Source organism: Leucopleurus acutus (assembly GCF_964270905.1).
Source record: "Leucopleurus acutus genome assembly, chromosome: 3".
In the NCBI taxonomy this organism is placed as follows: Eukaryota; Metazoa; Chordata; class Mammalia; order Artiodactyla; family Delphinidae; genus Leucopleurus; species Leucopleurus acutus.
Window position 1 is genome coordinate 16,898,485 of NC_139145.1, and position 15,726 is coordinate 16,914,210.

Sequence of the window (15,726 nt, forward strand, 5' to 3'; positions counted from 1 at the left end):
ACCACCAGGGAAGCCCCTGTTTGTGTTTTTTGATGACTTTATATTTTAAGTATTCAAATATATCTATCCTCCTCTTTACAATCCCTTCGACTGTATTTATGCTTAGGAAGTCCTTGACGATGAATATTTTCTTCTTGATTTGTATGGTTTAACTAGTTGAATTTTATTGGCCTATGTTTATCATCTGATGTATTTAATTTGCTATATATGAAATTTATATTTATCATAGACTTATTTATAACACTTTATAACCATTCCATTTATATTTATCGCATGTTATTTATATGAGAGGTATTTTCAGAGCTATATATTTTATTCAGTTGATCTGTTAATGCTTATGTAAATATAGTATATTTTAATTATTTTTGCTTTACAAGGTGTTTGAAGTAAATCCTTTTTATTTGCTGGCTTTCAAGGTTTTCCCAGACATTCTTGACTGTTTATGCTTCTAGATGAATCTTAGAATCATTTCATCAAGTTTCCAATTATTAATCTGGGAAAAGTCAACATCACTACTATACCCAGTGTTCCCGTAAGAAATAGCATATGTCTCTTCATTTATTTTTATTTTTTTCCTATCATTAACGATGTGCAATTTTCTTCCTATACGTAGGTCTTATAGCTGTCTTGTTAGGACTCTTCCAGGTATTTTATATTTTTGGTTACTATCGTTAAGGGAACTTTCTTTCCCTATTATCTTTACTACCAGGGTATTGTGGGTTCACACAGAAATTATTGGGTTTTGTGTAATTATCTTATATTTGTCCATGTCACTAAACTCCTTGGTTTTCTGATGGATTCTTTTAGGTTTTCCGGGCACATAATTATTAGCAAACAATTATAATTTTATCTGTTCTCCTTGATACTGGTTTCATGTCATACGACATTGTCCAGAATTCCAAAACCTCAGTAACAAAGTTATGCGTCTCTTTCTTGTTGCCAATTTTACTGTAACTGTTTCATAAGAGCAGCATGTCCCAAAGCAAATTCTGTAGAATGTTGATTCCATGAGGAAAAGGGTTCTGTTGAGAAATAGTTTGGAGAAACCATGCATACTGATCCATCTCCTAGAGATTCACCCTGCACATTTTCATAGTAAAGTCTCTGAGAAATTTTGCTGTCAGGAATACCTGTTTTACTTTGTTTTATAAGCATTTCCCAGACTCATTTGACCATGGAACCCCTCTATTCTCCTGTGAAAACATCTATGAACATCCTGAGAATTAGCTATGCAGAACACTTTTAGGGACAATGTGCTTCTTTTTCTACCTTTAAATAAAATTTGGGTTGTCATGTTACCATCTGTTACTAGTTTCACAGATCTTTTAAAAACCATGAGATACCCTCTCAGTTCCTATGGAGCTGATCACACTCCTTGCCCTGCTGGTGCCTTCAGCAGAGCCCCCTGGGGCTCTTTCTCAGGTGCCCCCGACTCGGTGTGCTTCTCTGTGCACCCCCATCCATGCCTTTGCAAAACACGCTCATCTCTTCTCTCCAGGCTCCAGTTCCCCATGCCAGCATCTCCCTGGCTATCTCCACTGGGATGGCACAAAGCACCTCAAACTCAGCACGTATCCCCTGAGCTCACTGCCTTTCTCCCCCACATGCCACTTCCCCCCAGCTCCGTGCTCTCCATCTCAGGGGTCAGCATTATCATCTACCAGGTTGCCCAAGGCACAGACTCAGTGTCCCTCCACATCCACCCGTGTAGCACCCACCCGCTCCTGGTTTGGCCTCCTAAAGTTCTCTTTCATCTTCTCTCCTTTCTTCACCCTGTGGCCACGGTCCCAGGACAGCTCACTAAGGTCCTCCCTTTGATGCTTCCCACCCTCTCCTAAGCCACCGCTCCCTGTGCTGGTTCTTCCCCCTTTCACTCCCTCCCCATGGCTGAAAAGTCACTGCCTCCAGTCACTTGCCCTAATCTCTAAATAAGATTGCCTGCCTCCCTTGCCCTGACCAAGTCCCTGAGCCCTCAGTTGTAACTGTTTTTTTGTCTGCACCTCTGCTCTAGAGCAGCCCCTGAGGTCAGGGACCACGTCAGTGACACGGCACAGTGCTTGGCACAAAAAACCCTCAAAAAGTATTTGTTAGGGACTTCCCTAATGGTCCAGTGGCTAAGACTCTGTGCTCCCAATGCAGGAGGCCCGGGTTCGATCCCTGGTTGGGGAACTAGATCCCACATGCCTCAACTAAAGATCCTGCATGCCCAACTAAAAGATCCCACGTGCCGCACATGACCCTGCGCTAAGACCCAGCACAACAAAATAAATAAATAAATATATTTTTAAAAAGTATTTGTTAGATGACGAGCTTTGTCATTAGGCAAATGGATCTGATAAATTATATGAACAGACTTTCTAATATTAAACAGTCATCACATTCCTAGAATAAACCCTATTTTATCATGGTGAGAGTTTCTCTTTATGCATTATTGAATTAAATGCTTAAAGCCTCAGGAATTCCTACATCTATTTTTAGAAGTGAAACAGGTCTGTACTTTGTCTTAGATATGCTACCTTTGGCAGCTTTGTGTGTAGGAATCATGTTGGCTATAAAGATAAGTTCGGTAGATTTCAGAACATATATATGTATATATTCTGAAACGGTTTATGTGGTATTGCATTATCTTTGCTTAATAATTCCTTGCAAATGAATAAGAATAGACTGGCAAAAATATATTATCCGACTCTCTATTTAGAGGTAATTTTAAGATAACTTTGAAAACAGAGAAGAATTTGAGTTCCCACCATGGTTATGAGGCTTATTGTGGTATTTTCTACATTTTTTGGAGTCAGCTTTGAAATATTCCCATTTCCCCAGGAAATCATTGTTTCCCAGGATTTCCAGGTCCCTGACGGAGGTTCTCAAAATCTCACCTTCAGGTTTTCTACCTAGTTTCTACCAGGTTTCTACCTGCCTGTGACACTTAAGGAAAGAAGAACAAGAAGAAACAGCTTTGGGTGGGGGCAATTTAGCACAGAGCCTGTCAGGAAGTAGTTAAAATAAACAAGGCTTTGTTCCATTGAGTAATCAACACTGGGAGAAGGAACCAGACAGTTTTTAGGTGAAATAAGAGCCAAAGCTTTGCCAGTGCTGGTAAGCAATTAACCATGCACAATTCTCCAATTTTTTTTTTAAGGCTCAGACCACTTGGTGGCTCTCCTCCCCTTCCTACCCCACAACGTGAAGTTTCCCATGTCCCCTCTCCAGAGGTAGAAAGTGGGGAGGGGGTTGGATATAATCATGCCCATCCCTCACACTACACACCTAAAAATTCCTCAGACCCTGGAGGATGCTAAGGGGGTCTCAGGCCAGGAATGGAGGGACTGGTAGGGCCCAGCCTGAGGAGGGGAAGGGATGGCGAACATGTTGATGGCTGCTCCAGTGGGGATGGGCAAAGTCCCATGGGACGTTCCAAGGACGGAGGCTGGAACTGTGTCATTGGGCCTGGGCCACCCCAGCCTTCCCTGGCTGTGTACTGTGTCTGCATGTCCAGAGTGCACCGCCATGCCACAAACCTGCCTGCTTACATGCAGAAGAAGGTGTGCACACTCCTCCTCCATTGACCACCACTGGGTGTCAGAGTCGAGGGATGGGGAGAAGGCCCAGGTGGAGATCTCCCAACAGCTGCCTAGGGCAGCAAACTCCTCCAAAGCTTTCTCTTCAGCTGGGATAAGCATCCCACTGTGGGCTGCATTAGACACACTCTTTCTTTTAGTTTATGCTTCCTCTCTTTTCTTCTAGACTGAATATGCCAGAGATTTGCTTTTTCCAAGGCTCTCCTCTTGATTGATCCTATTGTTTCTTTCTATTTTCTAATGTATTGATTTCTGCTTTTTTCTGAACTATTTCCTTATTTTTACTTTCTTTAGGTTTTTGGTTTTGGGTGGTTGTTAACATCTGTTCTAACTTACCGAGCTGAATACAGTGTTAACTTGTTTTCATTCGCTTTGTGTGATCTTGGAAAGCACCTGCCTATGAATACAGCTTTGGCCACACCCCACAGGTTTTGATCTGTAGTACTCTTGTTTTCATTAGTTTTCCCAATAGTCTGCAACTGAGGGTCTAATATTATTCTTCCTAGGAGATTTTTTTTTTCAAAGAGACTGGATTTATTCTTTTTATATATCCCTTCCCTCCACCTAGTTTTAGAGCACCGAGTCAGAGAATAGCCCAAACTATTTTTGCTGTATAAAATTCACTAAGGACTTCCCTGGTGGCACACTGGTTGAGAGTCTGCCTGCTGATGCAGGGGACACGGGTTCGTGCCCCGGTCCGGGAAGATCCCACATGCTGCGGAGCGGCTGGGCCTGTGAGCCATGGCCGCTGAGCCTGCGTGTCCAGAGCCTGTGCTCCGCAACGGGAGAGGCCACAACAGTGAGAGGCCCGTGTACCGCAAAAAAAAAAATTAATTAATCAAAAAATAAAATAAATAAATAAAACTCACTAAAATTTTCTTTATGACCTAAAGTGCTTCTGTAATTTTTAAGTGTTCTATGATTCCTCAAAAAGAAGGCACATTTTTCCATAGGGCAAGGGGAAAAAATGATATAACTACTAATTTAACTTTATCCACTATATTACTTGAAACTCCTATGCCTTTTTTTTAACTTAATAAAATATTTTATTTACTCCAATATATCCAAAACATTATTTCATTAATATCAAATTATTAAGAAAGTATCTTACATCTCTCCTTTTTTTTTTTTTTTTTGTACTAAGTCTTTGAAACCAGGCATATGTTTTATACTTACAGAACATCTCAGTTTGGACTAAGTACATTTCAAGTGCTCAGTAGCCACATGTGTCTAGTGCCTGCTGGACTGGACAGTGCAGCTCTAGACAGAAGATATCAATGCAGGGATACTGTCTCTTAAAAATCATGAAAAGTTTTTATTGGCTATAAATGACTGAATAACTTATTAAAGAAGGCTTGAACTGAGAAGGCTTTTTTTTTTTTTTTTTTTAAGCAACAAGGATATGGAGGTAGGGGAAACTCCTATGCCTTTTAAAATGTGATCTGTTAAAGGTCTTGAAAAGGGTATGAAAGACTCTTGCAGTAAGGTTTTTGCAAATTTCTCCCTTGATCTGACAGTCCACTTTGGTATACTATATGTTCTCCATGGGGCATGAAGGACCATGACTGCTATCCTCACTGTGGTCGCTTCCATCACTTAAGAGTGACACACTTCCCAGGGTAGGAAGAGTGGGCTCAAGGTCCACTGTTCCTGGAATTTGACCAGCCATAAAGTCCTTCATTGTCATTTCTGTACTGCACGCCTTGTACGTTGTGTGCAGTTCGATTTTATTTTGTGAGACTGAGATTCTCTCTCTTTGAGTAGAGGAGTTAACCCTTTGCATAATTCACAACTTTCTTTTTTTTTTTTTTGCGGTACGCCCGCCTCTCACTGTTGCGGCCTCTCCAGTTGCAGAGCACAGGCTCCGGACGCGCAGGCTCAGTGGCCGTGGCTCACGGGCCCAGCCGCTCCGCGGCATGTGGGATCTTCCCGGACCGGGGCACGAACCCGTGTCCCCTGCATCGGCAGGCAGAACTCTTTGCATAATTTACTATGCCTTATGTGCCTCATCTTATTATGACTTGACTTTCTTCATACTGCGTGGGGTCAGACCACGGACTCCAGAATTTGGCTTCCAGGGTGAGAAGCTGGACTCCTGAGGAGCCAAATACCACTGGCTACTCATGCCACTGAACTGCCTTAAACCTCAGTGTCCTTATCTGTGAAGTGGGATCCTCATAGCTCCACTTCCCCATCTGTCCTTGGACGAAGTGAGATAATTTCGTGTGAAGTGTTCCCGAGCTGCCTGGCATAGGCACTTGCTCAGTCCACACTGGCCATCACCATGGGGCTCCTTCGTTCCTCACCAGCTCTCCTTTCAGGCATCCCCTTATTTTTCCATCTCAGGTCTTTGTGCCTGGGGGCTTTCTAATCCTGGTGCACAGACCCGTGCATGCTGCTAGGAAAGACGGTTCCAAGTTTCACAACAAAGGGAAGTAAGAAGGGCAAGACTGCTCAGTTAGAACAGCAGCTACGTGGCATGAGAAGAGGAGGACACAGGTTGTTTCTGATGCTTTGACATCCAGGGCCTTGCTGACCTGGGAGGAACTGCTCCTCCCAGGGTCAGCCAATTCCTAGAGACAGTAAACAACTAATTCTGGATCATATGCTCTTCAAATGCAAACCAACCAATTCAGAGTCCACACCCCCAGCCCCCTCCTTCATTGGGCTCTCACACTCCAGCCCACTATGCCCTGTGCAAATCACTAGGGCCAGGTACCAAACAACTAGGGCAGCCCCAATGCTCCTGAGCCTGCTGAAAATTATTCACACCGGCCAATCCTAAGCCTGCTTACCCCACCTTACCTTGTCCTTCCTGAGGAAACCACAATAAGGGTGCTCGCCCACAGTTTCCTTCTCCTTCCTTAGGCCTCCTGACCAACCATGGTGTTTCCGGTGCGGCCCTGCATGGCCAGAAACTGTGGGTAAAAAAACCATGGCAGGCGGGCTTCCCTGGTGGCGCAGTGGTTGAGAGTCCGCCTGCCGATGCAGGGGACACGGGTTCGTGCCCCGGTCCGGGAAGATCCCACATGCCGCGGAGCGGCTGGGCCCGTGAGCCATGGTCTCTGAGCCTGTGCGTCCAGAGCCTGTGCTCCGCAACCGGAGAGGCCCCAACAGTGAGAGGCCCGCGTACCGCAAAAAAACAAACAAACACATGGCAGTCACCTCCTGATCTGTTGGTCTCACCAAACTTGAATAATAACAAAACCTAAATTTTAGCCTCCAGGCAAGATAGCAGGGCGGGGTGGGGGGTGGGGGGCTTGAGGCTGGTGTGACTTTAGGGCAGCCGCACCTTTTTCAGCAAGATCTCAACACTTCGGATGTTACCAAGTTGATGCCACTTTCACATGAAGTTATCAGCAGACAGTGCACAATTAATATAGGTACAATTGGTCATGTAGCTCATGGGAAATCTAGGGTTGTAAGAGCTATTTCTGGAGTTCACATTGTCAGGTTCAAAGATGAACTAGAAAGAAATATTACAGTCAAACTTGGCTATGCTAATGCTAAGCTATATAAACTTGACGACCCAAGTTGTCCTTGGCCAGAATGTTATAGATCCTGTGGAAGTAGTACACCTGATGAGTTTCCTACAGACATTCCAGGGACCAAAGGGAACTTCAAATTAGTCAGACGTGTTTCCTTTGTTGACTGTCCTGGCCACGATATTTTGATGGCTACTAGGGTGAACGGTGCCGCAGTGATGGATGCAGCTCTTCTGTTGATAGCTGGGAACGAGTCTTGTCCTCAGCCTCAGACTGCTGAACACCTGGCTGCTACTGAAATGATGAAACTGAAGCATATTTGGATTCTACAGAATAAAATTGATTCGGTAAAAGGCTAAAGAACAGTATGAACAGATGCTTGCATTTGTACAAGGTACAGTAGCAGAAGGAGCTCCTATTATTCCAATTTCTACTCAGCTCAAATACAATATTGAAGTTGTCTGCGAGTACCTAGTAAAGAACATTCCAGTACCCCCAAGAGACTTTACTTCAGAACCCCGACTTATTGTTGTTAGATCCTTTGATGTCAACAAACCTGGCTGTGAGGTGGATGACCTTAAGGGGGGTGTAGCTGGTGGTAGTATTCTAAAAGGAGTATTAAAGTTGGGCCAGGAGACAGAAGTCAGACCTGGTATTGTTTCCAAAGATAGTGAAGGAAAACTCATGTGTAAACCCATCTTCTCCAAAATTGTATCGCTTTCCGCAGAGCATAATGATCTTCAGTATGCTGCTCCAGGAGGTCTTATTGGAGTTGGAAGAAAAATTGACCCCACTTTGTGCCGGGCTGACAGAATGGCGCAGTTGGAGCTTTACCTGAAATCCTCACAGAATTGGAAATTTCCTATTTCCTGCTTAGACGGCTTCTAGGTGTACACACTGAAGGAGACCAGAAAGCAGCAAAAGTGCAAAAGCTGTCTAAGAATGAAGTGCTTATGGTGAACATAGGATCCCTGCCGACAGGAGGAAGAGTTAGTGCAGTCAAAGCTGATTTGGACAAAATCGTTTTGACTAACCCTGTGTGCACAGAAGTAGGAGAAAAAATTGCCCTTAGCCAAAGAGTTGAGAAACACTGGCATTCAATTTGTTGGGGTCAAATAAGAAGAGGAGTGACAATCAAGCCAACAGTAGGTGATGACTGAAGAATTAAATAATAGATTTGGATGGAGCTGGAATTTCTCTTAACAACCTAGGGGTATATTTTCCAAGCAATAGTGAGGAATTAATTGCATAGCTCATTACATTAGGAGTAGCTGTAAGGTTATTCTCATTTTTTGGTGATGAAAATTTAACCTCTAGTACTAAAATAGGGTCTACAATAAGTGTAAAAATTGGCATAATGTTGGATTGAATCTACATTTTACCAGAAATTAATCATTCCCAAATAACATCTAATTTATACATCAGCACAGGTTTGAAAGGAAACTGCTACCACCAGCCTTTGCTGTAGCGCACATACCACTGAACCTGTTTGAAATAAAATTTTTCTTCTTAAAATAAAAAAACCCTAAATTTTAAAAGGAGTGAGGCTGAAAGCAGAGTAGGCGTGGCTCACAAGCTCCTTGTTTCTTGTAGGAACCACAGGGCAGCCAGGGAGAGGTAGGATGGTTTTGGCCAACACAAAGGCTCTTATAGGAGGCCTGCACCTCACTGGAGGGCCCCATCCATCCCACAGAGGCGGGGGCTCTGGTGTGTCTGGAAGGCACCAGCCTGCAGCGCCCACTCACCTTCCCGTAGCTCAGCAGGATTATCCGCACCAGGACGACATTGATGTGGGCCCCCAAGGACTCATCGTGATAAATTTCATTGACCTGAAAGACAACCAGGGACGTGTCAGCAGAAACCACAGGCCCAAGGACAAGCTCTGGCTTTGCAAATGGCATCACCACCCAGCTAGGCCCCAGGCCAGAACCCTGGGACCCAGCCCCACTCCTTCCTCTTTGCCACACTTTATACCCAGGCATCACCACCAACTCTGAATCCTCTGAATCCTTCCTTTCCCTCTAACCCCTGCCAGGATATTGCCACTCCCTCCTCAGCAGCCCCTCCCACCAACTCAGGGATTCTCCACCTGGAGCCTACACTGGGATGGGGACACTGACCACTGTAAATGCAACATGGCCTTTCCTTCAGGGAGAACGCAGGCCACAAACCCCAGTGGCAGGGGCAATGCCGGGACTGTCACTGGCAGAAATCACTCCTCAGTTGCTGCTGGTGGTTGTGAAATGTCGTCTATACTCATCACAACTTGGAAAGGGGGGTCATTCTAGACACACCAACAGATCTAATTTTTAATGTCTTAATTAAGAACAGATATTGCTATATCACAAAATTGTGTTCTGTTTTGATAACTGCGACTCATACTATTGGCTTCATTTGTATTTCTTCACTCTTTTATTATCATGTATTTAATATTTTACATTTACAAACATTATTGGTGCAGGTGCCCAGGGGCCTCACCAGATGTCAAAGGGGTCCACTGCACAAGAAAGGTGAGGAATCCTTCCTTCCCCACAGCACAGCCAGCATGCATTTCTGGAAACACTAGTCAGGTTAACCCTGGGCTCAGGGCCGACAAAGCCTTCCTTCCCACCCTCACGCGCTCTCGGGATCTTACCTGAAACAGCCGCCTCATTGCCACCCACTTCATTCGTTCGTTTCCTGACAAAACCCTACTCTTCTGGAGGCCCAGCCTCGTGGCTGCTTCCTCCTGGAAGGGCCCCCAGGTCTGATCTGCTTCCCAGCCAGCACCAGGGTCCATTGCTTCCTGAGCTCTCTGTGTCCCCAAAGGGACTGTGAGTTGCATGGCCACCTGTATTTTCCCAGCATGTCTCCAGCACCCAGGACGCAGCAACACACAGCAGATACTCAGGACACACTCGTCAAAAGAACGGATCCACTCATACCATCACTCAGTGGAGAGGCACGAACTGGCCATGCAACCCCTCCCTGTATGCAGACCGAGCCCAGAGGCTGCTGACCTACCCTTTGTGAGGGCAGACCCCACCAAGCGTGCCTCCCAGAGCCCACTCTGTCATCTCAGGCCAGTGCCATACTCCCCCTGAATCCCAGCTTTTAGAATCTCTATCTGAGCAATGGTAATTGCTACCTATAAACAGTAGGAAAACCCTTTGGGAAATCTGAGCGTTAGCAAGGAAAATCAATTCGTGATGGATGGGACAGGCAGGCACATGTGGCATGCTAGACAAGGAGCCTGGTGGCTCCTGTCACCGTTGCTGTGTGTTGAGACGGCACCAATGGGAAGGCAGAGCTAATGTGCACGGTGGGGTCCGGGGAGGCCACCAGCCAGCCCTAAGTGCGGTCCCTGCCGGAAGCCTCCTGCCCACACATCTACCTTCCAATTATAATTTGTTTCTCTGCCCTGACCTGGCTTTCCTGCAGGGAAGGGACGACTGATAGCCCTACGGGATGGTCACTGTGACTCGGTGCATGAGTCTGGAGAGGGTGGACGCTGGCACTGAGAGCCACCTACCAGACAAGGTGACACCTGCAGCTGACAAGGTGGAGTCCTGGGAGGCTCTGCCGACTCACCCCTGCCGGACATTCCCTTCTGTACAAGAATGACGGTCCCCATGTCACAAAGCTCTGTGAGGACTAGACTTCCGCACATGCATGATGGAATCATGTTGGTGAAAACAGGAAAACTGTATTGGTCACTGCTGCTAAGTCATATCGCCCCGCAGCCTCCCATGAGGTCACGGTGACGGGGTGTACACCCCCTAAACACGGAGGTCCTTGCCCACTTTTGAGGGTCAAACTAGACTTTTTGGTCCACAGTGAAACAACAGCCCTAAAAACTACTTTTTCTTAAGAGAGAGGATTTTTTTGTCTCCACAGTATTGCTTTATCTTTCACAAGCAGAGCCTCGCCGATTTGGCTCACGGAGTTTGACTGATAGTCGTGGTGTAGAAAGGAAGAAGGCAGTGGCACAGGGAGGTCCTGCTGCATCTGGGGTTGAGTTGGGGGAGGGCGGGCAGGAGAGGAGAGAGGGGAGAGAGACAGGAGTGAATGGCCAGCTTCACTTTACTCCCTTCAACTCTGACTCCCAGGCCATGCTTCGAGTGGGGGGCCGGGGCGGGGCAGAGAGGGTAAAAACAGCCCCGATGTTTGGGAAGAAGATGAAAACAGAGAGAGCTTGAACCTGCTTTCTGGGACCTGGGAGGAGACAGGTTCTTGTCAAGGAGGGGTGGCTTCAGAGAGCTGAAATGGAGTCCGGCTCCCAGCTATGCCTAGGGCATCCAGGGACAGTGGCAGGATAGATTGTTATTTGGAAGGAATTCAGGGCTGAGTTCAAAGAATTACCTCATTTTATGCTCCCAACAGCCCTTTGAGGCCAGAAGGAGGGGTGTCAGCCCCTCCTGAGAGATGAGGAAGCTGAGACTGGTCCCCAAGGGAGGAAGGAGATGCAGGGCTTCTTCTCAGTTCCTGGCCCAGACCCTGTCCATCGGGGCCCAGGATCCTCCTGTTCTCCTGGTCCCACCACTGGGGCCGATGGCAGCCACTCTCATCTCGGGTAAGGGGTCTTGTGTCCTTCTTGGATGCTGGACAGGTCTGACCCTGACTCCTGATACGAGAGACAGGAGGGCGCCAGAACCCTAGGATCCCCACCACCAGGCGCTGGACTCTGCGAGGCAGAGACCCACCTCCTGCTGGGGGTAAGGGCCAGGCAGTCAGAGCCGGGGGTGTCAGGCTGCTGAGCGAGGGCCCAGCTGGGGAAGCACTGTCTTCTGAGCTGCCCATCAGCCACCAGCTCCTGTCAATTGGGCTGGGCACCCTGACTCTGCCCTCAGAGACCAACTGGGCCTCCGGGACTACTGAGGAGCTAGAAAAGGCACGTCTGGAGCACACCCAGCAGATAGCCAGCAAGGAGGCCAGGCCTGCTCTCGAGATGCCCCAGCCCCGCCCTCCCTGGTAGCCTTCCACTGTGGTGCACCTTTCACTGTTTTCCCCTAGGAAGCCTCTGCCCTTCCATACAGGGACACAGCTGCACACAGTTTGCTCCTCTTAGGGAGGAAGGGCTTCCAGCTGGGTGTGCCCCAGCCTTGCCCTACAGCACAGGCACCTCTTGGCAACTGCTGGACCTTCTGGGTGGTTCCCAACCTGGATTCCCACTCACAAGCCCTCCCGGTAGCCTCACCTGAGGCCCGGCCCCCTGCAGCCCCCTCCCAAGCAGGTGGGACCCCCACAGTGACCAGGTGGCCTGGGACGTCTTCTTGCTCATTACGGTGGTGTGGCAGAATCCCCCCACCTGCAAACGGGTTCCCCTGCAGTGTCTGGCTCCCAATCCCCACGTTGCGACTCATCAGGAACAGAAAGGGCAGAATGCAGGGCTTGTGGGCCATGGAGGAGGCTGGCTCTGCTGAGGAGTGGGCCCTGCCCTGCCCCGCCAGGGCCACGCCAACTTTTCAGGGGGCTGTGAAATTGCCATAGCCCCCTGAGGCCAGCTGCATCCCACTCTCCACAGGATGCTGCCGGTGAGGCCAGAAGCCAGCAGGGCCCGCTGTGGTGTAGAGACCCCCGGGAATAAGTAAGATGCCCAGTAAAACACTTGCCTCCATAATAGGGACACAGCTACAACATTTCCGCCAAGCAGAGAGCTAACAGACATGGCACAAAGAGCCACAAAGACAGAAGGCAGCTTCCAAACATCTCCCTCCCAACTCCCCCCACCCCGTCCATTGACTCCCATTCCATCTCCTCCACAGGTAGACAAGGAAGCAGCACCTTCCCACCTCGTGTCTCCCCCACGGTCATTCTTCACGATGGTCACCACTCAGAAAAGGTCTGACCTCCTGCTTCCTCTGCCTGAAACCCTCAATGGCTCCCCGGTGCCTTCAGGAACAGGCCTCAGCCCTCAGCCTGGCACTTGGGGCCCTCCCTAAGCTGGCCCTGGCTGGCTTCTCTGAGCTCCACTTCAGCTACTTTCCTCCAGGAACCCTCACTCCTGACAGCTCTGCCTTCTCGGAAGCCAGCTGCCCTCTCCTGCTGCTTGTGCTATGGTTCATACCTGGAGTTCCCTCTCCAGCCTCTGAATTCTTTTTTTTTTTTTTTTTTTTTTTGTGGCGCACGGGCTTAGTTGCTTCGTGGCACATGGAATCTTTCTGGACCAGTGATCGAACCTGTGCCCTCCGCATTGGCAGGCGGATTCTTTTTTTTTTTTTTGTACATCTTTATTGGAGTATAATTGCTTTACAATGGTGTGTTAGTTTCTGCTTTATAGCAAAGTGAATCAGTTTTACATATACATATATTCCCATATCTCTTCCCTCTTGCATCTCCCTCCCTCCCACCCTCCCTATCCCACCCCTCCAGGCGGTCACAAAGCACCGAGCTGATCTCCCTGTGCTATGCGGCTGCTTCCCATACAAGAGCATTTGAAAAAACAAAGAGCAATCGATGTATTTCAAAGGAGGAGGGCAGTTACCCTCCCCCTACCGCCACCACAGGGCCTTCCCACTGCAACTGGGATAAAATCAAAGCCCTGCTCCCTCTTCTCAGGTTGCCCTCGCCTTGCTCACCATGGTCCAGTCACTGACCTGTGAGCTCCTTACGCAGGGAGCCCATCCCTACCTCAGGGCCTTTGCATTTGCAGTGCCCTCTGGTTTCTCATCCTCCTCCCCCAGCACGACTGTCCCCTGTTCAAAGGGAGCCCTTAAAGTAGCTGCTCCCAGACTGGACTATGCACTTGATGTGGAGGCACCCCTTCTCCTCAGTCACTGCTGTGTCCCTAGCAGTGTCAAGCACACAGTAGGTGCTCAGTAAAGAGTTCTGAATGCGTGAATGAGTGAATAACGTTGGTAAACGTGAAACAAGAGGAAATGGGCAAAATGTGTGACAGCAGCAGGGTGCATGATGCCCTGTAATGATCAAAGACCCAGCTAATGGGGCTTCCCTGGTGGCGCAGTGGTTGAGAGTCCGCCTGCCGATGCAGGGGACGCGGGTTCGTGCCCCGGTTCGGGAGGATCCCACATGCCGCGAAGCGGCTGGGCCCGTGAGCCATGGCCGCTGGGCCTGCGCGTCCGGAGCCTGTGCTCTGCAACGGGAGAGGCCACAACGGTGAGAGGCCCGCGTACCGCAAAAAAAAAAAAAAAAAAAAAAAAAAAAAAAAGACCCAGCTAAGTGCCCAAGTGCCTCCCCACCCCCACCTGCCCTCCCGAGGCCTGTGTGCTCACCTCTGCTGAGACCGCAGGAGGAGGGGAAGCAGGGACAACGTCCTTGAGCCCTGTCTGAGAAATTGATCCTGGAATCTTTAAACCTTGGGGAAAAGGTTCAAAGCCGCAGCCCTTCTCTGTGCAGAGAGAGGCCAAGAGCTCTCTTGTTTGGGGAAATACATCGTAATGAGCCTTTTGCTTATGCAAAGATGCAGCCAAGTTTGTGTTCTGGAATAGACAATAAGGAAGGACACAAGCTCTGCATGATAATGTAAAAGTTTGCTTTCTTTGTGGCAGAGTTCTGCCCTGGGCAACCACTGAGCCCTGGCAGGTGCCCTGAGGCTGCTGGGCAGAGGTGACTTTCTCCCCTACCAGGATGGAGGGACAGGTCAGGACAGAGGGGCTGGTCCAGGTCGTGGGGCTCCTACTGAGGCAGGCAGGGGCAGAGAGGCTATTTGGGTTCCCAACCCTTACGTCCAACTTTCAGGAAAGTTACCACCTCTGCCCTTGAGCCAAGCTTTGGCAACTAAGAAGGAGCCCGAGCACCCTGGGGGGAGAAGCCAGGTCTGGAGGAGTCTGTCGTGGGGCCTCAGGAGGTAGGCACATAGCCCGTTTTGCTTTGTGGCTTCTCCAGGAACCCTTGACATAACTGGGAAGAAGGCTGGTCTCTCTGAGCCCCCCAGGAGAAGGCTTGGACTGCCACGGTGGAGGTGGAGGTGAAGAAAGTGCTGTAGAACCTGGGGCAGAAAGTCTGCGGGCTTCCAGTGAGTATTTTCATTCGTGTGCATCTCATGACACATAAACGGGACTGCAAAAGCCCAGCCTCATTGTGAGAATAAACATTCCCTTTGCAGATCTTCTTTACCACTCGTTTCTCAGCAAATGCTTCGTAGGCAAAGCAAGAACAAACACGACTCTGGCCTCTGCTCAAAATATCAAACTGTCATGAAATGCAAATGGGCAGGACAGGAATTACTAAGGTCGTACGTACTGTGCACAAAAATGGGAGGCAGGTGGAGCCCCTTCTTCAGCCCCCAGGACCCCCACTGCGACTCCTCTCACGAAGGTGAAACCGTTCAGTCCCCAATCCTGCATGAGGCCACACTCTCCTGGGCCTGGGGACATCTCTGCAGGTCCCCAGGGTGGGGACGGGCTCCTCCACCCCCAGGCAAGTAGGTGCCTTGAATCTAGGTGGAGGCTCAACAAATGTTTACTGTGCAAATGAAGGAACAAAGATGCCTTAAACAGCTGCCCATGTTGGCGCTGATTACTTCCAAGAAGCTGCCCATGCCTCGTCACTTCATCAGGTTGCATGGGTTCCAGGGTGGGCTCGGCCACCATCTTACCCTGTGACTTGGGCTTGGTACTTTACCTGTTTGAGCCACAGCTTCCTTATCTGTGAAATGGAGGCAATACTAGTTCTAGCCTCTCGGGCTGTATGGAGGACCGACCTCAACACTATATTTAAAGCAT

General features: G+C 48.6%; 1 protein-coding gene and 1 pseudogene across 2 annotated transcripts in view; one reads left to right on the forward strand and one right to left on the reverse strand.

Moving 5' to 3' along the window:
• Positions 1–15,726, reverse strand: part of ADAMTS2 (ADAM metallopeptidase with thrombospondin type 1 motif 2) — a gene marked incomplete at both ends in the record, with an annotated part of 245,196 nt that overhangs the window by 61,122 nt on the left and 168,348 nt on the right. Inside the window, one exon of the mRNA XM_082836631.1 lies at positions 8,809–8,892. Within this exon, the coding sequence (XP_082692757.1) occupies positions 8,809–8,892 (84 nt within the window). The remainder of the gene's footprint in view (positions 1–8,808; positions 8,893–15,726) is intronic.
• Positions 7,366–8,223, forward strand: LOC309959867 (eukaryotic translation initiation factor 2 subunit 3-like; annotated as a pseudogene). The gene has a single exon. The product of its transcript is annotated as a eukaryotic translation initiation factor 2 subunit 3-like (transcript).